This window comes from Babylonia areolata, chromosome 18 (assembly GCF_041734735.1).
Source record: "Babylonia areolata isolate BAREFJ2019XMU chromosome 18, ASM4173473v1, whole genome shotgun sequence".
Taxonomy (NCBI): Eukaryota; Metazoa; Mollusca; class Gastropoda; order Neogastropoda; family Buccinidae; genus Babylonia; species Babylonia areolata.
In genome coordinates this window covers 59,610,472-59,635,471 of record NC_134893.1, presented here as the reverse complement: position 1 = coordinate 59,635,471, position 25,000 = coordinate 59,610,472, and the positions used below count along the sequence as shown (strand labels likewise).

General features: G+C 42.7%; 1 protein-coding gene across 1 annotated transcript in view; it reads left to right on the top strand.

Annotated features, from left to right (window-relative positions):
- Nucleotides 1–25,000, top strand: part of LOC143292102 (cephalotocin receptor 1-like) — a 103,960-nt gene that overhangs the window by 50,883 nt on the left and 28,077 nt on the right. Inside the window, exons 2-3 of the mRNA XM_076602287.1 lie at nucleotides 17,509–17,953; nucleotides 18,878–19,069. Of these exons, the coding sequence (XP_076458402.1) occupies nucleotides 17,531–17,953; nucleotides 18,878–19,069 (615 nt within the window). The 5' untranslated portion in view covers nucleotides 17,509–17,530. The remainder of the gene's footprint in view (nucleotides 1–17,508; nucleotides 17,954–18,877; nucleotides 19,070–25,000) is intronic.

Sequence of the window (25,000 nt, the reverse complement as noted above, 5' to 3'; positions counted from 1 at the left end):
CAGGACTAAAAACCCAATGCAAGAAGGGAAAAGACAGGAGCGAATGAGGGTCCAGAATAAAAAAAAAGGGGGGGGGAGACAGAGAGAGGGAGAGGGACAAAGAAAGAGAGGGAGGGAGGGAGAGAGAGAGACAGACAGACAGACAGACAGAGAGACGAGATGTGTGAAGTAATCTTCAACAAGATGAAGGTGTCCACATGAAGGAAGAAGAAGAAGAGACAGAGACATATTAGAGACACACTTACACACAGACAGGGACAGATACAGCAACAGACAGATACAGACGGACAGACAGACACAAACACAGTCACAAACACAGACAGACAGACAGACAGACAGACACACACACAAGAAATAGAGTAAAGTGAAGAAGACAACAACAACAACAGCAACAAAATCTTTCGCAATGTCCGCTTTCCAGAACACCAGTCCATTCGGAAGCAAACACCTGTCCGGAAGTTGTTGTGGAGGGTATGGTGTGACCACTCTTCTCGTCGACACTTAATAAACCAGCCAACCACCCAGGCCGTGAAGAAACTCATCAACAGTGTTGAATGACTTCACGGTGACAGCAGCGTTAGATGCTTCCTGACGCGACACGGTAACCAGGGAAAACAGTGCGCTCGTCTTGTTGCGAGAAATGGTGTCCATTTGAGTGTCACTGGGTGTCTTGTGTGGTTGTTGTTGTTGTTTATGATGAATCAGTCAAGGGTGTATAATTTCGTGGGCTTTTTCTGTCCAGAAGTGAGAAGTGTACACTACCGTATGAAAGGATTTTAAAATTATGAAGGAGAAAGAGAGAAAGAGAGAGAGAGAGAGAGAGAGAGAGAGGGGGGGGGCAGAGAAAGGGAGGGAGTAAGAGAGAATGCAGACAGAGAGAGAGCGACAGAAGTAGCAAAGTGAAAAACAAAAACACAAAAAACTTCGATGTGTCCACTACCCAGAACACACGTCCGCACAGACAGACAGACAGACGAGAGACAAACCAACACAAACAGACGAACACAAAGAAACAGACACAGAGAGAGACTGAAAGAGCAAAGTACGGTACGTTTCCGGTGTTTCTTTCTCCAGGAATATAGAGGTCGCTGCAGGGGGCCTACACTTGTCTGCGTCACTTCCTCTTGCGCTTGAAAGGATTTCAATGCTGTAAACACGAGAGGGAGAGACAGAGAGAGAAGGAGAGACAGAGAGAGAGAGAGAGAGAGACAGAGAAAGAGAGAGACAGATACAGGGAAACAGAGGCAGACAGATATCTAGACAAAAAGAGCGACAGAGAGAAAGTGGGATTTAGTTAAAAGTTCAAACGATTGCCAAAAGAAAGTAGCAAAGGTGTGTGTGTGTGTGTGTGTGTGTGTGTGTTTGTGTGCGTGCGTGTGTATGTGTGTGTGTTTGTGTGCGTGCGTATGTGTGTGTGTTTGTGTGCGTGCGTGCGTGTGTGTGTGTGTGTGTGTTTTTGTGTGTGTGTGTGCGTGCGTGTGTATTTGAGGTGGGGCGAACGGCTAGTTGTCTGTTAGACCGTGGAATTTTTTTTTTACAAGGTATTTCTCAACATCATTCCATTTCAGTTCGCATAAAATCAACTTTTCACGTAGAAGATACGAGCTAAGAAAACAAGTACTATTTTATTCCTGAAGAACATCCCCGTTTTGCACCAAGAAAGCTAGGCACGATAAAACACATCATGGTAAGAAGTTGTCTCAGTCCAACGTCATAGAGCGACTGGGACTTTAGTCACAGTCACGAGAACATCAATGTTCACGATGAGGTGCCCTCTTCACAACCGTTGCACTGTTGTTCGACTATTGGTCGTTTGAAGTGTCGTAAGGTTCACAATAATGTGTTCTATAGCCCCCCCCCCCTCCTCCCCTCCAGCCCCCATCCCCCTGTCATCTGTAGGGGGCACCTTGGCAGAACTGGTCAGGAGTCGGACATGTGATACGACGGGCGCAAAAGCCGAGTGGTTAAAACATTGGACTTTCAATCTGAGGGTCCCGGGGATCGAATCTCAGTAACGGCGCCTGGTAGGTAAAGCGTGGAGATTTTTCCAATCTCCCAGGCCAACTTAATTATGTGCAAACCTGCTTAGTGCCTGAACCCCCGTCGTGTGTATACGGCAAGCAGAAGATAAAATACGCACGTTAAAGATCCTGTAATCCAAGTCAGCGTTCGGTGGGTTATGGAAACAAGAACATACCCAGCATGCACCCCCTCCCCCGAAAACGGATTATGGCTGCCTACATGGCGGGGTGATAACAGTCATACACGTAAAAGCCCCACTCGTATACATACAAGTGAACGTGGGAGTTGCAGCCCACGAACGAAGAAGAAGAGAAGAAGAAGAAGACTTACTGTTCACACACACACATACATTCAATTTTTCATTGAAGAAGAAGAAGAAGACGACAAGGAGAAGGACATGTGATCCGATGTCCACCAGTGATCGGGATTCAAGGCTCCCTTTCGGCATGGTGCTGTTTTTTTCTCTCCTTAGTCCACCCAGGTGTAACTATGTACCTGTTGGGGGAAGGTTTTTCTTCTTCTTTTTCTTCTTCTTCTGCGTTCGTGGGCTGCAACTCCCACGTTCACTCGTATATACGCGAGTGGGCTTTTACATGTATGGCCATTTTTAAACAGCCATGTAAGCAGCCATACTCCGCTTTCGGGGTTGGAAAGTTTATAAAACGGTGGAAGGAAAGGACTGCCCCCCCCCCCTTTTTTTTTTTCCAAAGCCGAGCCCTAGGCACATTGTTGAATATCAAGTCACTGTCCCGGTGGCCGTATAAGGTTATGGGACCTTGAACTTTTCATCTGCATCTTTGAAAAATTAGATACAAAAAGCTACAAAAGTCTCTTAAAATGTTGTTGGTAACATCGGTGTCCACTGAACAGATTTCGCCAAAATGTAGAGAAGGAAAACTGAAACAAGCAGTACTTATTGCACGCCTGCGCACTCATGCCTGCCTCTGTGTGTGTGTGTGTGTGTGTGTGTGTGTGTGTGCTATCAGACTTTTCCGAAGTCACAACCACGAATGAGGATGTTTGTGGCAAAGATGAGAGGCTTCGTGTGAGGAACTTTCCAGAAAGGAGTTTCGTTGTTACAAGGCCAGTGCAGGATGCAAATACCGTCCCCCTCACCTCCCACTGATAGTTCGTGTTCGGGGTGTCCAGCAAGACACGTTTCATTTGTTTTTATATTTTCAGGTATCAGTTTATTGTTTTTGGTCTTGTTCTTAGTACTCTTGATCTTGTTCTTCTTGCTGTTCTTCTCCTTTCATCTCTCTGTCTATGTGTCTGTGTGTGCCTCTGTCTGTGTCCGTCCGTCCGTCTGTCTGTCTCTCCTATGCATTCAAGATCAAAAGACCATGTTGGAGCTGCACAGGGAAATCTCGCTCCGATATTCAGTATTTGACAACGATATTTTCACCAGCAACATGCAGATGTCTCTTTCAAAACACGAAGCCAGGAAGTCCCAGTAGTTAGATTTAAGGGAGATGAAAGGAAAGAAACCAATTTCAAAAACATCCTACTTTAACAAACACATATGAGGAAAATCCCGACAGCCCAAGGGCATCCCGAAGGTCCAGAAACGATCACTGGTGGGGTCGCTTCAAAATGGAAAACGAAGCCCATATCTCGGGATTATGCAGTTTTTCGTATAATCCCGACTGCTGCATAACAGATCACGCACGAAAACAGTCAAAGAGATAACACATTTGGGAGGAGGAGGGGGAGGTGAGATATGTATTCTTTTTTTTTTTTTTTTACAAACCGTTGCACAACTTCGTAGACGACATCAACTGCACTGTCAAACGCACCTCAGCAACAGAGGTGAGAAAACAAGTGTTAACTACCAGGCCATACAGCAGAAGAAGAAAAAAAGAATGACAAAAGTCTGTCATGGTGCGGGGTAATCCCACCACTAAGAACAGTCCCCAGGATAGGAGGACAATGCCTATACACAGGAGGATGATACCTATCTCCACCGCCGATTGCTTCGGTACTTGAACCGCCAGGCGCGACTCTCAAAGACGCGTGCCAAAAATCTCACAGGGCCAAACACGTGACGTTGCATGCAGCCCGGCAGTTGGGTGTTCTACGATCAGCAAGCTAGCAGTTTTATGTTTTCCGACTAGTGCATTATTTTCGGGATGTGTGTTTGTCATTATTGCTGTGGCAAAAAGCGTCACTAGGAAATAGTGTATGGACAGTTTGCGAAGGGGTTTGGGGGCATCATCTTCAATCTTTCATTGCAGTATGTGAGCTTCTGCAACCAGAAAGTTTGTACATTTCACTAAAAAGAAAGAATGAAAGGAAGGTCGACAGAATGAAGGAAAGAAAGAAAGGAAGAAAAAATGAAAAGAGGAACAATGAATGAGAGAAAGAACCCCCAAAACGAGAAGAAAAAAAAAACTTACAGAAAGAGAGAAAGAGTACAAATGAGAAGAAAGGAATTGTGAAGAAAGAAGAAAGAAAGGAACAATGACGAAAAGAAAGAATGCAAGAAGAAAGGAAAGAAATAAAAGAAGCATATAGATAAACCAAGCAAAGAAAGGATCAAATAAGAAAAAAAAAGTATAAATCACTTTTTTTTTAATTCATGACATTTGTTTCGACCTGTGCCTTTTGAATACACCTCATCCTCTCTGTGGGCCTTTGTCGATAAATCATTCCTTACGTGACATGAAACAATCTGCACAATCCCTTTCATGTGCTTGACAGTTTGTCTGTTTTATTTCTTTCTTTCTTTAAAGATATAGGAGATGTTAAAGGAATTACGTCGAACCTACACTTTGAAAAAAATCCTCAAAATCTTGTGCTCAGTTTCGAAAAAATGAGGATTTTTTTCTGTTATAAGTTTGATTTAATATATATTCACAAAAAAAGATAAAAAAAAAGATAAAGGCAACTGAATGAATTAAGAAATGCACCTTTTTTTTTCAAGTGTTACTGAATGGGGCAGAAATAAAGGACTATCCGGAATGGATTTTCACCCCTTCTACCGGTAAAAGGCCAAGGTGAAAAGGCCCAGAGGAACGCTCTGAAGCAAGCTGATTCGCTATGCTATCCTGGCTGTCTGCAACAAAATGAATAAATAATGAATGAATAAATGCAAGTGAGACGCACCAAAACCCAGCACAAGTAGCGTCGTATTGTCAAGTGGTTTTGTTCTTTTTTTGTTTTTGATAACCAGGATGTTGCAGAAGCTTTTGAAACCATTGAAGACGATGAGCAAAGTTCTTTCTGTGTGTGTGTGTGCGTATGTGTGCGCGTGTGACAAGGACTTGTCAGAGTGGTTCACTTGACGTGACTGAAGGTGAGGGGTGAGGGTAACGATTTGCATTGGAGGCAGGTTGTGATTTGACAGAGCAAAGTACTGCAAGCAGAGGAGAGAGAGAGAGAGAGAGAGAGAGCGGAGTATAAGGCTGACCCAGAGTGTCTGAACTTTTGCGGGGGAGGGGGGTGGGGGTGGAATAAAGTCGTGTGAGCCGTGAAACACGGGATGGGCGTGCTTTTAGTAAACGACACTCCCAGCTACCAAAAGTGCGTCCAGTGACGTCAGATAAGGGACTCAGCTGTCCACAGCAGGTGAAGTTTGAACATCGCTCACTTCACTGCACTGCATGCCTATCTGTGTCACTGTTGAACAGTTTTATCTTGTCTGAAAGTGAGCATGAAGTGTGTGGGTGTGGCACCGGGAGGCGTGGCAGTTAGGGGTGGAGGGCGGTTGGGGTAGGGGAGAGGGCGAGGGGTGATCTTCGATCATCAGTGCATTTCATTTCATTCTTCAGTATAAAAGTATGCAGTGCTTCCATACAACGCATATTCTGTATATTTTGTTTCGATTTTTCTAAAATGATTGGACTCAGTGAAATTTTGCTGACACAGGACCAAAACGAAAAAACAGAAAAAATGTGGATATGGAGAAAACGATACGTTTCGATCATAATTTAGGACTGATTTTTATATAAGGAAGCAAGACACATTTCACACTTTATTTTTCATGTATTCTGATATTTTACTTTGCTAAAAAAATGACAGTTTATAAAACGAATTCAGAAACTTAGGGAAATTTGTTTATCTCATTATTAAACCATTTCCTTCTTAAGCATCGTGTTGATTAAACTTCAAATTGTCAGAAATTGATAGACTCTTCAATTGTCTTTAAAAAATAGAATATGTTATGTATGCTTTCTTGCAATAGTTAGCATGCTGGGAGTTTATTATTCTAATTGTGACCTCCGCGACCAGTAATGGCTTAGCACGCGAGAAACGGAAATCACAACGATAATTCATGTAGCAGCGAAGTGGCTTAGTCATTGTAAAGGTAGAACGCCACATAATACAATACAGCATCATTCCTGGATAACACACGCAAGTTAAATCCAAAACGGTATGGAACGTTATAAAACTTAGGCTGAATGAACTTCATCCTTAAGTCGTGAAGACCGGGACAACAAAACATGAAATGGAATTCCTCTTCTGAATCATGACATAAACGACACAGCAGTTTGTCAAGCGATGAAAATTAAAACACTGGCCCACTTAAAAAGTGCAGTTTGCTTACACTTCTATCAGACACGGTTACCTAACGACTCCACCTAGATAACCCGTTTTTGTAATAGCTTTACTGTACCAAGCACAGATACACTTAAGTGTAAGATTTACAACTTGCTGGTAGTCTGTCTTTAGGTCAAGTTGTTCGAACCTTTCCTCTAAAGGGTTTGCAAAGAATGGAGGGAAAGACTGTTCGATTTTATTGTATTCCTAACTGCGACAGCGATGTTTTCTATTTTGCTTTGTCAAACTTTCATAGTGGATAAGCTCTTAGAAACTGCCAGTCAAGGTGGAGCTTGATTTTTGTTTCGTTTTCTATCATCGGTCTTGCTAGGAAATCCTTCATTGTTCTCCTCAAACATCTTCGTCATGTTGACATGGTCGCTCCAGTGGCTGATTTATTATCGGTACAGAAGGAGAGTAGAAGATTGAAGGGATTCGATACAAGAAGGTAAGTAGCTATTTATCGCGTAATTACGTGCACTGTTTATGATTCTATACCTATTGCACGGATCTCTCTCTCTGTGTTCAGATAGCTGTGGTACGTTGGTGATAACACGCCGTTGATAACACACCACTCAACACCGTTTACAATGGCGTGTAAGCGAAACGCGTGATTTGTATACAAGCGGACAGCAAGAATCTCTCTGTCTCTGTCTTTCTCTCTCTCTCTCTATCATTCTCTCTCTCCCCCCTCTCTCTCGCTCCCCCTGTCCCCTAGCCCCTCTCTGTGTGTGTCTTTCTGCTGTCAGCAGCTCATCTCTTCTGAATTAACGCGTCCCGTTTCATCGACAGTCTTTCTATCTCTGTCTGTCTGCCCCCCTCTCTCTCTTTCTCTCATTCATACGCACGCACACAAACGCGCACAGTGTCTGTCTGTGTCTGTCCATGGCCTTCGCGTCTCAGTTTCACTCTCTTTTTCTCTGTGTGGGGCTGGGGCATGGGGGAGCCAGAGAGAGAGAGAGAGAGAGCAGGGTCAAAAGCCCAGCCGTAAAAAAACACCAAAAAACAAACAAACAACTAAACAATAATGAGGATGTTGCAGAGGGTGAAGGGGTGGAAGGAAGATTGATTCATATTTTGCCAGGAAAGAACTGACCAGCGGAAATTCAACAGACGGTAAAATAATCTGAACAATTTCAACGTCTTGTTATGATAACGACGAGTAATGAGGGAGAAGATGATGAAAACAAAGAAAAAAAAACCCACACAATTTCAACTCGCTGTTTTTGTTTTATTTTGTTTTTTCCCTCGTAACTGCAGTAATTTGATGGATGGATCATTACACGTCGTCGGAACGTTTCAAATGCACAGAGTAGAGATGTCTTTTGTTTTCCCACCGCTTTATGTTTTCCCAAGTCAGATACCCATTCACACCTTACTGTTGTGAGGAAAATCGGAGTAAAGCGTCTTTCCCGAGGACCAAACACCAGGCTGAAACGAGGCCTAGAACCCAGATCACCAGTCAACACTGTCAGGAGTCTGACCTTTAACTGAGTTTGTCACGACGCCTCATACATTTTACGTCACTTGCCTTGAATGTATTGGACAATCACTTCGTTCGTCGGCTGCAACTCCCACGTTCACTCGTACGTACACGAGTGGGATTTTACGTGTATAACCGTTTTTACCCCGCCATGTAGGCAGCCATACTCCGTTTTCGGGGGTGTGCATGCTGGGTATGTTTTTGTTTCCTTAACCCACCGATATCTGACATGGATTGCAGGACCTTTAATGTGAGTATTTGATCTTCTGGTTGCGTATACACACGAAGGGGGTTCAGGCACTAAGCAGGTCTGCACATATGTTGACATGGGAGATCGGGAAAATCTCCACCCATTCCCACCAGGCGCCGTTACCGAGATTCGAACCCGGGACCCTCAGATTGAAAGTCCAACGCTTTAACCACTCGGCGATTGCGCCCGTCTTGGAAAATCACAATAATAAAAGTAACAAGAGGTTCTAACCTTCAGTGTGGTAAATAATGTATGGGGTAAACTTCCAGTTTCGTTCAGATACCAAAAAGTGCGGACAGACCCATATACGCTACACCGCTGAAACAAAAAGAAGAGCAGATGCCTGGCTACACGTAAACCCAGGGAAACCCTACCATACAGACATAACTGAGACGCACAAAGATGGTGACCATACCCAGACCAGCTCAAGAGACACACGCAACTCCCATCCTTGTATCACATACGGACGAATTCATCAAGGTATTTGGAAGATAGCAATATGCAATCGGCCTCAGAAATGTAGACAAAAAAGAAAGAAAAGAAAAATACCGTGGATGCTGCAAAAGCATTAGGTAACTAGCTATGTTGCATCTCAGTCCTGGCAGACATTACCAAGAAAAGCCAGGGAGCAAGTTTGATTGATGGCAATCACGTAAAAGCACACACACACACACACACACACACACACATATATATATATATACTAAAATAAATAAATATATATATATATATATATATATATATCTAACACACACTCACACACATACACACACACACACACACACACACACACACACACACACACACACACAAAGGTAAAGAGGAACACATCACACGCGCAAACACTTACGTACAACGGCACACGCCCGCATGTGCGCAACCTTTAGACCCCATTAGGTCCTCACCAATTACTTTCCCAGTTATTGTACTAAGGTTACATGCTCACTCCGATGCAGCTTTTTGTTTTTTAATCATCTGCTTGCAAATCGGGGAAAAAAATTCTTGTTTGATTGACGTAGGAACACAACCATATATATATATATATATATATATATATATATAATCAGAACGACGAGATGACATGAGACTAACTGGTTCTCCAGAGAGGAATGATCCCTTGTTTTCATCATTGAAAACTCGCATTTAATGAGAGAGGACCTTATGACGCACGGAGATATTAAGAACCTGGGAATGCAAACGGCGTAAAATTGCGATCGTCGACCATCTTCAGATAGGAGCTTAGTTACTTTTGATAATTGAAAGAAAAAAAAAGAAAAAAAAGGATACTTAGCACACTATCCAGAAATCTGCTCTAGGTGCTTTACAAAAACGGTTTTGTTTGCATAACACATTATATCAATGTTACGTACACACACCAAATTGTGACTAACAAACTAAGCACACAGAGACAGACACAGACACACACACACACACACACACACACACACACACACCGAAAAACATACATTTTGACATACATCTGTATATAGCAGCTACCCTCTACACGTACGCACACATTGGAACGCACAAACACACACATGCACAAACACGCGCGCGCGCACACACACACACACACATACACACACATGCGCGCGCGCGCGTACACATTCATACACATGCAATAATCAATAATTTATGTACACATACATATGTATACATAATTATGTTTACACTCATAGTCAAGCACAGCTCACGCAAAAGAAGTATTTCTTATTGAGTAGTCGAAAAGGGAATGGTTGGATTTATGCGAATAACCAAACAATAGAATACACAATGAAAGAAAGTATTTGTATTTGCTTTTTATCAGAACAGATTTCTCTGTGTGAAATTCGGGCTGCTCTCCCCAGGAAGAGCGCGACGCTACACTACAGCGCCACCCATTTTTGTTATTTTTTTTCTGCGTGCAGTTTTATTTGTTTTTCCTATCGAAGTGGATTTTTTCTACAAACATTTGCCAGGAACAACCTTTTTGTTGCCGTGGGTTCTTTTACGTGCGCTAAGTGCATACTGCACACGGGACCTCGGTTTATCGTCTCATCCGAATGACTAGCGTCCAGACTACCACTCGAGGTCTAGTAGAGGGGGAGAAAATATCGGCGGCTGAGCCGTGATTCGAGCCAGCGCGCTCAGATTCTCTCGCTTTCAGGGCGGACGCTTTACCTCCAGGCCATCACTCCACTCCAAGTATGAGGACGGGTGAGACCGGCAAGTCCCAAACAATGAAACAATAGAAACAAGACAGGGAAGCACGTGAACAGTTGTTCGAAACTGGGAAGGACAGGAAAGGAAAGGAAATGAGAATAGTTTGAGCTGAACAACGGAGTGATGTACAAGGAGATATCGTGGATAAGGAATGCATCATCTGATGAGACTTATCCAAAAGCTTCACTGATGAATTTCGATTTATGTGAAAGTACCAGAGGTAAACTGCTTCATCACAATCGATAATGCGTGCGTGTTTGTTTGTTTGTTTGTCTCTCTCTCTCTCTCTCTCTCTCTCTCTCTCTCTCTCTCTCTCTCTCTCATAATAATAATTCTGTTGATGCTGCAGTTATCGCTGATACCTTTGTGAGTAAAACCACAACCGCCCACAAGGCGAAGCGATTCACGCTAAATCATCTGTACAAGTCATGACAGATAGTCGTGTCCGACAAAGACCATCGGAACAGCAGAAGAGGTAAATGCTGCCCCGGGTGTGTCTCGTCCTAGGTACATACCCACTCTCTCGGCCAAGAGGCTTTCAGGACAGTCGGCGTTGAGATGGTTCCCATATGCTGCGGCACTGAGAGCCAGTGCGATCTTTCCTCCTAAGTATACAAGTCACAGTCCGTCACAAAAGACTAAGCTGTGAATGAATTCCCATTTTAGTGGAGAAATCATTGATCATACAGCTCTCACTATACTGTTGGCCCACCTGTAAGCTTATGTCAATTTCTGATGATTATGTGCCGAGCATTTTATTTTCTGAAACATAACGCCAGAAGGGGAGATAGAAGAATGGACACAACGATGGATCTGTTGAACATGCTGTTCACATCTGTAACTCTTCCCAGGACAGATGTATTGCTCCCTCAAACCGTTCACGGCATGTTTGATTTACATATTTCTATATTTCTCAATATCTGTTTACAAGATGAATAAAGTCCCCATATTCTTTTACGACCACCAGTGCAATGGGTTCATATCCACGGCGTCGAGTGCTCGGCATATGAAGGCGGGACCCAGTCCTCTCCTTCAGCCGTTTTTGCCTTCCCCAACCATGTCAGGTACGCATTCACACCTGGGTGAAGAAAATCGCAATTAAGTTCCTGTCTCAAGGACACAACAGCAGGCCAAAACGAGGGATCGAACCCTGACCCTAGATCACAAGTCCTACACCTTACCACGGCGCCATCCAAAACTAACTTGTCTAAAAAACGAATCACACGAGAATTTTTTTTTCCATTTTGTACACCATGTAATAAAAACAGCAGTCCCGATTGTCATACCCCTTCCCATGAAGGAAGAAGAACTGCGATGGTTTCTCCATTTGTTTCCACTTTCTGTGACGTGGGTGTAGAGTCTCGTAGGTTTTCGACAGCCCGGAAGATTATTATATCTTAACAGCTCTGCCGTCCAAAAGCACCGACAACAGTGATTGTTGGTAGTCAAGAATCAGTCGCTTGCGATGACAAGGAGGGAAAATTACTTCTGTTCTTACACCGTCTCCCGTGTATATCAAGTATCAACTGCTCACGTTAATGAACGTTCCGCATCATCTGGTCATTTGGACTGAACACTCCCTTCTCCTCAACGCTTCAGTGGTTAAAAAAAAGTCAGGCAGACATCAGAGACCAATCACTAACAGCGACAAGACAGGAAAATGACCCCTTCCCCATCCCTCTAACAACCTACCCACTTCAAAGTACCCTCGTAACTCTTGTAAGCGTTAGGTGATTTTGACTAAACCCCCACTTCCCGTGCCACGCTTCAGTGGTCAAAAGAGGGCCAGCCTTCACAAGGAGAGCCTGTGATAACGAATAATAAAATCCGCGAAAGAAGAAGAAATGTATGGATCTCACACTTTTCTCTCTCCTCAGTCCCTGTTCCTTTGTCAGAGACCGCTGTTTAAAGCTGTGCTGGATCAGGCCTTTCTTTCTGTCTGACTGCACGTGACGGCGGGGAGTGTCAGGGGGGAACAGAAGGAAATGGTTCCACAGAAGGAAATGGTTCCACGGAAGGAATGTGGTTCGGGTCAAGAGGTGTCACTGTCTGCGTTTGACTAGTGTCAGGAGGGCGTTGACAGCGTTTGTGTGTGGGAGCTGAGGAGTGTGGGAGGCGCGTGCTTGAGTGGTGTGAGTGTGTGTGTGTGTGTGGTTTGGAAAAAAAAGTGGTCCCGCCATACCATGAAAAGTCTAGAGGTGTGTCTGCCTGCTTATTGCTTGTTGTGTGGGATTGAACAGTGTGTGTGTGTGTGTGTGTGTGTGCCTGTGTCTATGTGTGACTGTGTTTGTGTGTGTGCGTTTGCATGAATGTATGAGTATGTGGTATGATATGAGTATGTTTTTTTTTTTTAAAACAAAAGTGTTTTTTGAGAAAAGAAATATGGTCCTGTCATTTCGTGAAGGGTGTACTGATGTTTGTTTACTTGTCTGTCTTGTGGGCGTTAATAACGTGTGTGTGTGTGGAGGGGTATCTGTTCGTCTATCTGTCTTTCTTTCCTTGTCTCAATACTTCTGTCTCTTTTTCTGCCCACTACCTGACTCTCACTTTCTTTCACTTTCACGTTCCGTCCTTATTTCATCAGTATTCTCGTTTTGTTCATTCACCTCTCGATCTCCTCAAACCCTCTTCAAAAATCTTCACGCAGATGGAAGAAAAAGAATAAAAAGAATATATTACCGATATTAGAAATGAATAAATAAATAGACAAACCGAAGAAGCAATGAATAAATTAAATAAATACATGCATAAATACATATGTTAAATGAATGAGCAAGTAGAATATGATAAAAAGAAGACAACTAAACACATCGCCCGAGAGACAGGGGAGTTCCCTTTCTTCGATTCCCTTCATCTGCCCGCATATGGCGTGTCCACAGCATGTCTTTGATTTGGTCGTGACACATTTTATACTCCCACAGCATGTCTTTGATTTAATCTTGACATATTTAAAGACTTCCATAGCATGTCTTTGATTTGATCTTGACACATTTTATACTTCCACGACATGTCTTTGGTTGCATCTTGACACATCGTTTACTTCCACAGCACGTCTTTGATGTGATCGTGACACATTTAAAGACTTCCACAGCATGTCTTTGATTGAGTCCATGTCATTGCGTCGACAGCTCATTGCGTCGACAGCAAACAAATAATAAAGAACGGGGGGGGGGAAACTAGTGCACATACGATGCAAGGTTTACGCGTTAAAAGTGTGTGTGTGTGTGTGTGTGTGTGTGCGTCTCTCTCTGTCTCTCTGTCTCTGTCTGTCTCTGTCTCTCTCTGTGTCTGTCTGTCTGTCTGTCTCTCTCCCTCCCTCCCTCCCCCCCCCCCTCTCTCTCTCCTCTCTTTCGTGTGTACGTGTGTGTGTGTGTGTGTGTGTGTGTGTGTGTGTGTGTGTGTGTGACCGTGCCGATATTGTAATTGTATTCTGAAAAATGTTTTACCGATCCTAAAATGTGTATGAGCTGTCGACGCAATGAGCTGTCGACGCAATGAGCTGTCGACTTTACGGGTACCTCCCCTTTGATTGGATCGTGACACATTTTAAGCTTTCAGAGCATGTCTTTGATGAGATCGTGACACATTTAAAGACTTCCACAGCATGTCTTTGATTGGATCCTGACACATTTTAAGCTTTCAGAGCATGTCTTTCATGTGATCGTGACACATCTTATACTTCCACAGCATGTCTTTGATTAGATCTTGACACATTTTAAGCTTTCAGAGCATGTCTTTGATTCGTCCTAGACACATTTCATACTTCCACAGCATGTCTTTGATTGGATCTTGACACATTTTATGCTTTCAGAGCATGTCTTTGATGTGATCGTGACACTTGTTATACTTCCACAGCATGTCTTTGATTTGATCTTGACACATTTCATACTTCCACAGCATGTCTCTGATTTGAGCTTGACACATTTCATACTTCCACAGCATGTCTTTGATTTGACCCTGACACATTTCATACTTCCACAGCATGTCTTTGATTTGATCCTGACACATTTCATACTTCCACAGCATGTCTTTGATTTGATATAGACACATTTTATACTTCCACAGCATGCCTTTGATTGGATCTTGACACATTTTATGCTTACATTTTATGCTTTCAGAGCATGCCTTTGATGTGATCGTGACACTTATACTTCCACAGCATGTCTTTAATTGATTTCTATCGTAACATATTTTATGCTTTCAGAGCATGTCTTTGATTTGATATTGACACATTTCATACTTCCACATCATGTCTCTGATTTGAGCTTCACACATTCCATAGTTTCAGAGCATGTCTTTGATTTGATCTTGACACTTGTTATACCTCCAGAGCATTTTTTGATTAATTTTGATACTGACATATCTTATACTTCCGCAGCATGTCTTTGATTTGATACTGACACATTTTATACTTCCACAGTATGTCTTTTATTTGATATTGACACATTTTATACTTCCGCACCATGTCTTTGATTTGATCAAGACACATTTTTTTGCTTCTATAACAAGTCTTTGATTTGATCTTGATCCATTTTTTACAATTCCAGATCCCCTCGTTCTCATAATTCTACAGCCTCCACGGCCTGTGCTCAGTGCTAATGGAGGAGAGGCGAGCTGCACCAAGTGCTCTCTTTACCACCACCCCGCTCCTACACACACACCATTCTGTCCCGTCCTTTCCTTCCCCGTTCCTCTTCACCAGATCGATGGAGCTCTAATGCTGGCTGTCAGAGAGATTATCCTTAACTATGGCGTTCTGTTTTGTGTTTTTTGATTTAGAAATTGCACAGCCAGACGTGTTTTTTGTTAATTGAAGTGGGTCGTCAACAACACACGCAACGAGAGCAAAGAATGGATGAGTGACAAGGGTAGAACGCCAAGAAAGCGGCAACAACAGCAGTAGCAGGAAAAACAAAACAAAACAAAACAACAATGACAACATGAACTATGCAATATTATTTTCAAGTTAGGTGGTTAGCAGCCTAATCGACATCTAACACAGGCTCAGGGTGGAACAACAAACATGAGCAATAGCAACAACAATAACAACAGTGACAATAATAATATAGGGTAGGTATGCCTAATTGTCGACGATCCAGTCAAAGAGACCATCTCAACGTGTGTACTGTAAAGATAACATGTAAGTTAGTCAAACGTTGTTCTTTCGTTTTGGAAGACTTTAACTTTCTCCGACTGGTTGCACCAGGAAAAGTTCGTCTGCTCATTCTTTTCAACGTTTTGTCGACGTTTGAAATAGCAAGGGTGACTGAGGGTAAATGCGAACGGGCAAGTCTAATTGCGAACGATGGCTTTAGATACATGTAGACAATTAAAACAGAAGCACGTCTTTAACTCATCAGACATAACATTATTGGAACATCGCAACACACTGTTGTATTGTTGGTTTTGATCACACATGCACACAAACACACAAAACAGACATTTAAACACACACACACCCCACACCGCACACTAACATACACTTTTGAGAGTGCTCAATAACTGTGCATCATCGTTCACAAATAGATTCACATCAAAATATCCTATGGTCTTATTGCAAACGACACTATTTTGCAGATTCCTGTCAAAACTGACGTTCTTATTTGTCACCGATACGCGTTCTTAAATCATTCTAGCACTGGTAATGCGCATTCAACATATCCGATCAAATCAACTATTAATTCAAACCATATCAAAGTTCAAGTCCTACAGCTTGCTTCCCTTGATTTTAGGATTTTTGAGAGTACGTTTGTTACCTTGGTCGGCAGTTGTGCGCGAAGTGAAGAAAGAGCGCGGAAATAGCCAAAATTAGCTGATGTTCGACTGGTTCTTGGAGATGGATATCTATCAAAGCATAAGATTAAGGTCGAAGCAGACGTTAAAGTGTGAAATGCAACCGTTGAGAACGCTTCGAAGTGGGGCGGTGTACGAATCGTTCGCAATTACACGCTGTTCGCAATAACTCATACCTATCCTGTAAAGCCCAGTTACAAAAAAGGCCGCAAAGTATGACTTCCTCTTCTCCCTCAGCTAACTGAAGAGTTACCAACAGAACTGTTCACCAGATTCCTCCAGGTCTGTCTGCTGTGTGTCAAAGCCAGGGTCTCAAGTGGTGTTCCCGTCCATTCTGCACTGCTGCCATTTTATCGTTTTTCTCTCTGTCACCCTTTCTCAACAGTTCCTTGAAGACCTGTTTTGGCAACGCCACTGAATCTTATTTTATAGCTTTAACAAAGTAATTTATTTTACTGATGTCAGCAGATCTACATATGGTGAAATGTTTTGCTTCAAAGTTTGGTGTACTTGTTCGTTGGTGGTAGTAAATCCTCTTGTTCACGGGGAAAAAAAAAGAAAAAAGAAAAGAAAAGCATAGACATAACATACAGATTACAACACTGTGGCAACACACTTTTGCAGCTTTTGCTGTGTTGTGAAAGACGAGTGCTGTAACGTTTTATCACACAAAGACACTCAACGTAAAGCTGCTTAGCGTTTTGTTTTTTCTATCAGCGGCACGCAGGCAGCCCAAAACACACAGAGGGACAACCACAAAAACCTCCACAGCGAGAGTTAGTGTTCTTCATTTTCGTTAGATAGCCTAATAGCGAGTTAATCCTGAGGATATAGTAAGGAACAAACATGAAAATATTCTCAAGAACGTTAGCATGGGTTTTTTTTAATTTCATTTTTATTACACATATATTACGAAACATAAAGTGGTCATACATCAAAATAGAGGCTGGTCTTTCACATTTCGCTTTACAAAACAAGGCACCAAATAAAAAAACGGCAAAGTTCATTCGATAACAACACACATTTCTTGCATAAAAAGCTATTCTTCAACCCTTTACGGGCACACTTTACATGTCAGTCGCTATTTGGTAGGGCAGAGGGGGTGCAGGGAAAGAGAACAAGTCCTTGTGTACTATTTAAAGCAAGCATGGTTGGTTTTCACTTTATATTGAACGCCCAATTGTCTAATTCACCGATGGTTGAATATTCTGTTTTCCAGATTCCACCGCAGATCAGTGAAAATGGAGGCGCGAGCCACCTATTCCGAACCGACCTTGGAGTCGCTGCCGCCGACGACGACGATAATCTCTTCCCAGAATGAATCCTTCCAGCGCTTTTCAGACAACGTGTCTTTCCCCAACGCCTCCTCCAACTTCTCCATCAACCAGACGGACCAGGGCAACTATTTCGACAGGGACGAGCTGTTGGCTAAAGTGGAGATAGGAGTTCTGTCCCTTATCCTGCATCTCGCGCTGTTCGGCAACATCTTCGTGCTGGTGGTTCTGCGCCTGCGCAGACAGACGCTGACCCGGATGCAGTGGTTCATCGTGCACCTGAGCCTGGCTGACCTGTTCGTAGCACTCTTCAACATCCTCCCTCAGCTTCTGATGGACATCACCAACCAGTTCCATGGCGGGGACTTCCTGTGTCGCTCCGTCAAATATGTGAGTGGCAATACATGTTACATGTCTGTCTGAGTGTGTATATGTGCGTGCCTGAGATCCGATTGAATGACAAGAAACGGATGATGAGCGCCCAATGGCAGCCGTCAGTTGGCTCTACCCAGGTAGGGAGCCTGCTGTGCAAATGACCTCCAGTTTGTAATGCGCTTAGAGCTTGGTCTGCGACCGATGATAAACGGTATATAAGTATTCATATCAAATCAAATAAAATCAAATGAAGTACTAATAAAGTAAACCAAGTGTCCATAAAGCGCTGTATCTAGTGCAGAGGCAAATCAGAGCGTTCACACGTCATTCATTCATTCCATTCATTCATTCATTCATTTACACGCATGCACAAAATCTGATTCAGAGTGATCAAAGATCGGAATATCACCAACCTGTTCTGTTGGGGAATCTTCTTGTGTCGCTCTGTGAAATCTGTAAGTGATGATGATGATGATGATGATGATGATGATGATGCGAGAAATGAGAGCAAAATCACAGCGTTAACGCACCAGCCATTTATAGTCACGCATGCACAGCACTGGTTCAGAGAGGTCAAAGGTAAAATTGATAAACACGGGTAAATAGAATGCGAGAGAAACTGCAGACCTTAGAAAAAGAGAGAGCAGGTGTGCATGTGTGTGTGTGTGTGTGTGTGTGTGTGTGTGTTCTGTCTTTTTGACTCTCTCTCTCTCTCTCTCTCTCTCTCTCTCTGTGTGTTTTGGAGATATTTTGTCAGTCGTCTGTGATGTGCCGGTGTGCCGGTGAGTCGGTGTGTTGGTATTTGTGTTTGTATGTTTCTGTGCGTATACTATCTATTCTTTGAAAGGATGTGTACGACCCAGCGTCTTTTTTTTTCCTTTTTACATCATACTGATCTTGCCGCCCCCCCTCCCCCTCACCTCCCCCTCTTTGAACCAGCTGTCAGTGGTGGCCATGTACGCCTCGTCCTACGTGTTGCTGATGGCGGCCGTGGACCGCTACGTGTCCATCTGCCACCCGCTGACCAACCAGACCCTGTCGCCCAAGAGGGTCCACCTGATGATCCTCCTGGCCTGGGGCCTCTCCTTCCTCTTCTCCCTGCCCCAGGTCTTCATCTTCAGGCTGAAAGAGGTGAGAAGGGGGCCAAGTGTGTTCGTGGAGGGGAGGGAGGGGTGTGTGTGGGGGACGTGTGTGTGTGTGGTAGGGGTGTGTGTGTGGTAGGGTGTGTGTGTGTGTGTGTGTGTGTGTTGGATCTGTCGTCATTAGTGTTATCGTCATCATCAATGTCACTGTCTTCTTCGTTTTATCTTCTCCCTCCTCCTCTTCTTCCTCCTCCTCCTCCTCCTCATCAAACCATCACTACCACCATCATAATCGTCGCTGTTATTGTTATCGTCACCCTATACGTATTTTTAAAGCATTTTCGTGTATGTATATATATATATATCGGGTGTCCTAAAAAAAAGTGAACCGGTTTTTGACAAATATTTTCTCAGTGATAGAGACACCGAATTCATTGAAAATGTTTACACAGTAATCTTAGGGTATCATCAACAAATCTGCAAAATATCTAAAAGTTCGGACGCAAATTATGCGAGTATTGTCACATTCAAAACAGCATGTCCAACAACCCAATATCAGAGCTGTGCAATGTGACCTTCATCATGTTCATGCCAGTTACCAGGTGTTGGCATCTGTCAATCAGTGTCAGTCTAAAAATAACCTGTCTGGGTGTCAAGTCTCTTGAAAGTTTTATTGTCGTCTGTGTCTGGGCGTCAAGTCTATTGGGTTTTTTAAAAAATTTTTTTTTATTGTCGTCTGTGTCCAAAATCAGTTCTGTTCAAAGTTTCAGTTTGGAAGGATCAACCATGCCTTTGAGTGAAAGTGATAACTGAAAACTGTTTCAAGGAGAAAGACTGGGGTGGAAGAAGGATCGTAAAAGAATTTCCAGGCAAGGGGTGGAGTCATGTCACTGTTAATGGACTTATCGCTAAAATACGCACTACAGGTTCAGTAGCACGTAAAATTAGTAGTGGGAGATTGAAGACTGCATGTTCGGAGGAGAACAAGGACCGCGTTCGTTGAGGAACTGATTCAATCCCAGGAGGAGAATCCAGGGACCCACAAATCTCTTAGAGAAGTTGCAAGCGATTTACAAGTGAGCAAGTCTTCTGTGCAAAGAATGGCGAAAGAACTGGAGCTGAAGCCCTTCAAGAGGATACTGGTATCAAGGAGGGAACAAAATGTTAGGGAAAAGAAAAACTCGCTGCCGTAACTTGAATGACCGCTACTCGGCCACTGATGTGAAAAGGATCATTTTCACAAACGAGAAAGACTTTACGTTAGAGGTAGCTAAAAATCGCCAAAACGATCGCGTTTATGGGAAACGGAAACGAGAAATTCAGCCATCTCCCCCCTATCATGAGACTTATAGATTTTCAAAAAAGATAATGGTTTCAGCTGGAGTATCCTGGAAAGGAAAAACAAACATTCATTTCATTGACACTGATAGAGCCAAGGTTAATAGTGAAAGCTACATTCAGTTATCGAATGACATTCTTCTCCCGGATTGTAGGCGTCTTTATCATAGAAACAATTACGTGTTTCAACAAGATGGGGCTCCTTCACACACAAGAATGGTAACCCAGGCCCATCTGGAGAAGGCTGCACCAGAATTCATCAAAAAGGGTGAATGGCCTCCACAAAGTTCTGACTGTAACCCAATGGATTATGCCATATGGGACTCGCTGAAGGAGAAAGTTTACCGGGAAGTGAGAGACAAATTGACTAACAGGCGTTAATGGACAGGATAATTATGTCACGGGAGGAGACATCGATGGAAGAAATACGTAAAAACATTTATGCTAGGAAGAAACGGCTTGGTTTAGTCGTGGAGGAAGATGGAGGCCACATTGAGCACAAACTGAAATAAGTGAGTTTTCGTCTGATATTGGATTTTTTGTCATGCTGTTTTGACAATATTCGCATAATTTGATATTTTAGATATTTTGCAGACTTGTTGATGATACCCCAAGGTTACTGTGTGAAACTTTTCGATGAATTCGGTTTGTCAAAAAGCGTTTCACTTTTTTGGGGACACCCGATATATATCTCTTGATTATTTTGTTTCCTGAAAAAAACAAAAACAAAAACAAAAACAAAAAAACACAATAAAACAAAACAAAACAAACAAACAAAAAACAACAACAAAACAACAACAACAACAAACAAACAAACAAACAATTTCTTTCTCCAATCACTGACACTCACCCTCTCCATTCTAAATTTTGTACTCTATCTTTTCCACATTCTGTTCTCTCTCTCTCCCTTTCTTAGTCCCCTCCCGCTTGCCTCACTCCCCTCCACCTCAACCGCCCCCTTTTCATTCGAATATACAGAAATGTCAATTTCTAATTAATAATAACAATCATCATTATGATAGAAATGATAATAATCCAAATAATAATAATAATAATAATAATAATAATGATTATAATATCATTTATTTTCAGTCTAATATCATCATCTTAGATGAACAGACTATAAATAAATAAACGAAACGATCCCAGGTCAACATATGTGCAGACCTGCTAGCACCTGAACCCCCTTGGTGTGTATACGCACGCAGATGATCAAATACGCAAGTTAAAGATCATGTAGTCCATATCAGCGTTCGGTGGGTTATGGAAACAAGAACATACCCACCACGCACACAAAAGAAAAGAGAGTATGGCAACCTGCATGGCGGGATACACGTAAATGTTACATGTCCGTGTGAGTGTGTGTATGTGCGTGACTGAAACCTGACTGAATGACACAGGAAAGGAATGATGAGCGCCCAATGGCAGCTGTCATTCGCTCTACCCAGGTAGGCATCCTGATGTGCAAATGACTGCAAGGCAAGGCAAGGAGTTTATTTTGTGTGCCCTCCGGGGGCATTGAAACATTACATACCTTAATCCACACATATCCAAAAAATATAAAAAGAGTGATGTCAAAAACAAGAAGTAGGCTCATTCTTTCAATCACTTGATATACACATTGACAAATACTATTTCACTCATAATACAAATAAACAAAAAAACAATAACAAAAAAATCAATTAAAAAATCGTATCAATAGACAAAACTTTAATAATAAAAAAAAGAGCTACGTATAGCAGAAACCAAGGATGTCAGTTTTAACGGTATTCTTTTGTTTGTAAAGCACTAAGAGCTTGGTCTCTGAGTATCCATATCATCATCACTATAACCATCGTCATCATAAATACTGACATTCCCACTGTCCTGGGCTAATGTGTTATGTTGGTGTTGTCAGCATAGTATAAGTCCCCCCCCCTACTTTCCAGGGATAGTAAAAACAGAGATTTTTTTCTTTTATACTTCTGCTTGTGTACTACATCAAGACTTCAAGACTCTTTATTGGCTTCAATTGCAAGGATTTTGAATGCACAAGTGCATTAATGTTTACACGCCTACGTGTATATGTTATCTTATGCCAAATTGTGCAAAAATTAGAAACAAAAAGAGGAAAATTATTTAGAAAATAAAGGTTTATGGCTCTTCATCCGGTGTAGAAATTTGTTGAAAAGCGAGGACATTTTGTGTTTGTTGCAGCGGGTGATATTGCAATATCAAAGCATCATGCACTGTAAAAATGAAAAAGAAAGATATATTATCCTTGTCGACCATGATTTTACCACATGAGGAGAGTGTCGACGTTATGCCAGAACGTAACTTACAGACTAATTTACTAACTAACAAGCCTTCTGTCACTAAGGAGAGTAGATTCAAACTTCATTACTCACTGTACAGCACTGCAGCTATTTATATGGTATTTCTTTTAGACCACAGCATCATTGACGACATTTGAGATTGATTCTACTAGCCGCCTCAGTGGCATCAGCTTTATTGTATCTCTCTCTCTTTCTTTGTGTTTTTCTCCCTATCTCTCACTGCCTCTGTCTCTGTATCTCTCTCTTTCAGTCCGCCTGTCTGTCTTGATCTCTCTCTCTCTCTCTACTTCTTTCTCCCTGTCTTTTTATATACTTATTTTCTTCCTTTCTGAAAAAAGAAAGAAAAAAAAAGATGGTGATCTGTTCATACCCTCCGCATGCGGGGCTTTGGCCTTGATGAATAATTCCAATTCCAGTTCCAGATTTCTCCCTCTCTCCTTCTGATCTCTCTCTCTTCACCCTCTCTCTCTTTATCTCTCTCTCTCTCTCTCTCAGTGTCCCTGTCTCCATCTGACTCCCTTCCTCCCCCCGCACCCTGTCCCCAGAGTCCAGAGCAAAGTCTCCTGTCCGCCATCATCAGTCTTGGCGTACTAACCTGCCCCATCTGAATGCCGTGAGCATCCAGTACCACTGCGGGCAGGAGTGTGGGGTTGGGGACAGGTCCCTCCTGATCCATTGCTCCTGCTTGAAGTGCAGTTTCAGGACCTGTCGGCAAAGAGCCTTGAAGGTCAAGTTGCTCAGAGCGTGGGTCTTGGGTTCGGTTGGAGGTTGCGTTGTTCGAAGGGGTGGGTTCTGTTGTTCCCATGTCGTGCAGTGACATTGATACAGCTGCATGTACGAGTTTGTACAGGATGTGACGACAGTGTGTATATTAGCATCCCTATTCCTCTCTCTCTGTCTCTCTCTGTCTCTCTCTCTCTCTTTAGAAATTGTCGTCATCAGGAATGACTGGTCTATACTGAGTCCATCCTTGTTTTGTTGTGTCTGTAGTGTTGCCTGTATTTGGTTTCTATGTCTGTGTCTTCTGTCTGGCTGTCTCAAACTCCTTCTCTTCTCTCCTCCCCCCCCCCACCCTCACTCAACTCCTGCTCGCCCCCCCCCGCCCCCCAGGCCCCCCACTCGTCCTCTCTGATCTCCTGCCCCATTCTCTCTTCATTCTTTACTACTCTCCTTTCTTCTTCTCTTCTCTTCCTCTCCCTTTCATCTTCATTCATTTTGATCTGCTCTTCCTCTGCTTTGGGGCAGATCATCACATCTACGGAAGCTAGCCCCTTTAAAGGTGTTAATTAGTTAACCACGTTTCAGACTATTTCATCTGCCTGCTCAGTTGGCGGTGATCAAGGTCGCCAGACGTGAGAAGACGTAAACCAGAAACAAAATGACTTTACTTCACAGCCTGTCTTTGCACTGTGTCCTGGAAACAGTAGGAAGTGAAAAGTTGTTGCAATAAGGAAAGTTGTTTGACATTTTCTCACGTGATTGGGGTACAGATAGGTTTACACGCCCCATGTATTTTTATATTTCAATTTGTCTTTTGAACAGTGCATCGTGTGATGTTATGTGCGAGCAGCTTTGTTTGCTTCTTGTTTTTGTTTGTTTTTTGTTTGTTTTTTCTTGTTTGATAAAGACTTCTTGTCTTGTCTTTCTTGAGCAGAAACGTATCGATTGAATGGACCGAGTGTAATGAATGTATGAAGTGCATGGTGTATGTGACCACTGTTGAGAAATCTTCTTTTGCTGATATTATATGTTCCCCCTGTTCGACAGTCTCATTGACTGAGTGCAGAAAAATTTCTAGTGAAAAATAGGTGTCAGAATAATGAAACGTCTCAGGGAGTTTTGTTGTTGTTGTTGTTGCTGGGGGGATGGGAGGTCTGTGCATACGCGTGTGTACCTGCTGTCTCGCCACACAACACACACACACACACACACACACACACACACACACACACACAGAAAATAAACCAACAAAACTTTTCGCTGCCCGGTCGATTTAATCCAATCTTCCTCCACCAAACCCATCCAGAAATTGTTCACGGTTCGTCCTTTTGATTTTTTAGGGAGTTAAGACAAAGAAACAGAAAACATATTTTAAAAAATCTCTCACATTTTATTCCGACTGGTGTTTTATGGAAAGCGGTGGAAGCAGTTCAACACCTTCGGTGAATAACAAACTAGGAGTCCATGGCAGACGCTTCTTCAGCCGTAAGTTGTCCAGACTCATACATCACTGAAGGCGTGTTTTGGTTTGTTGTTTGTTTTTGTTTCTTGTTTCTGTTTTTTGTTGTGTCGTTTTGTTTGTTTCTGTTCCTTTGTTGTTTCTTTGG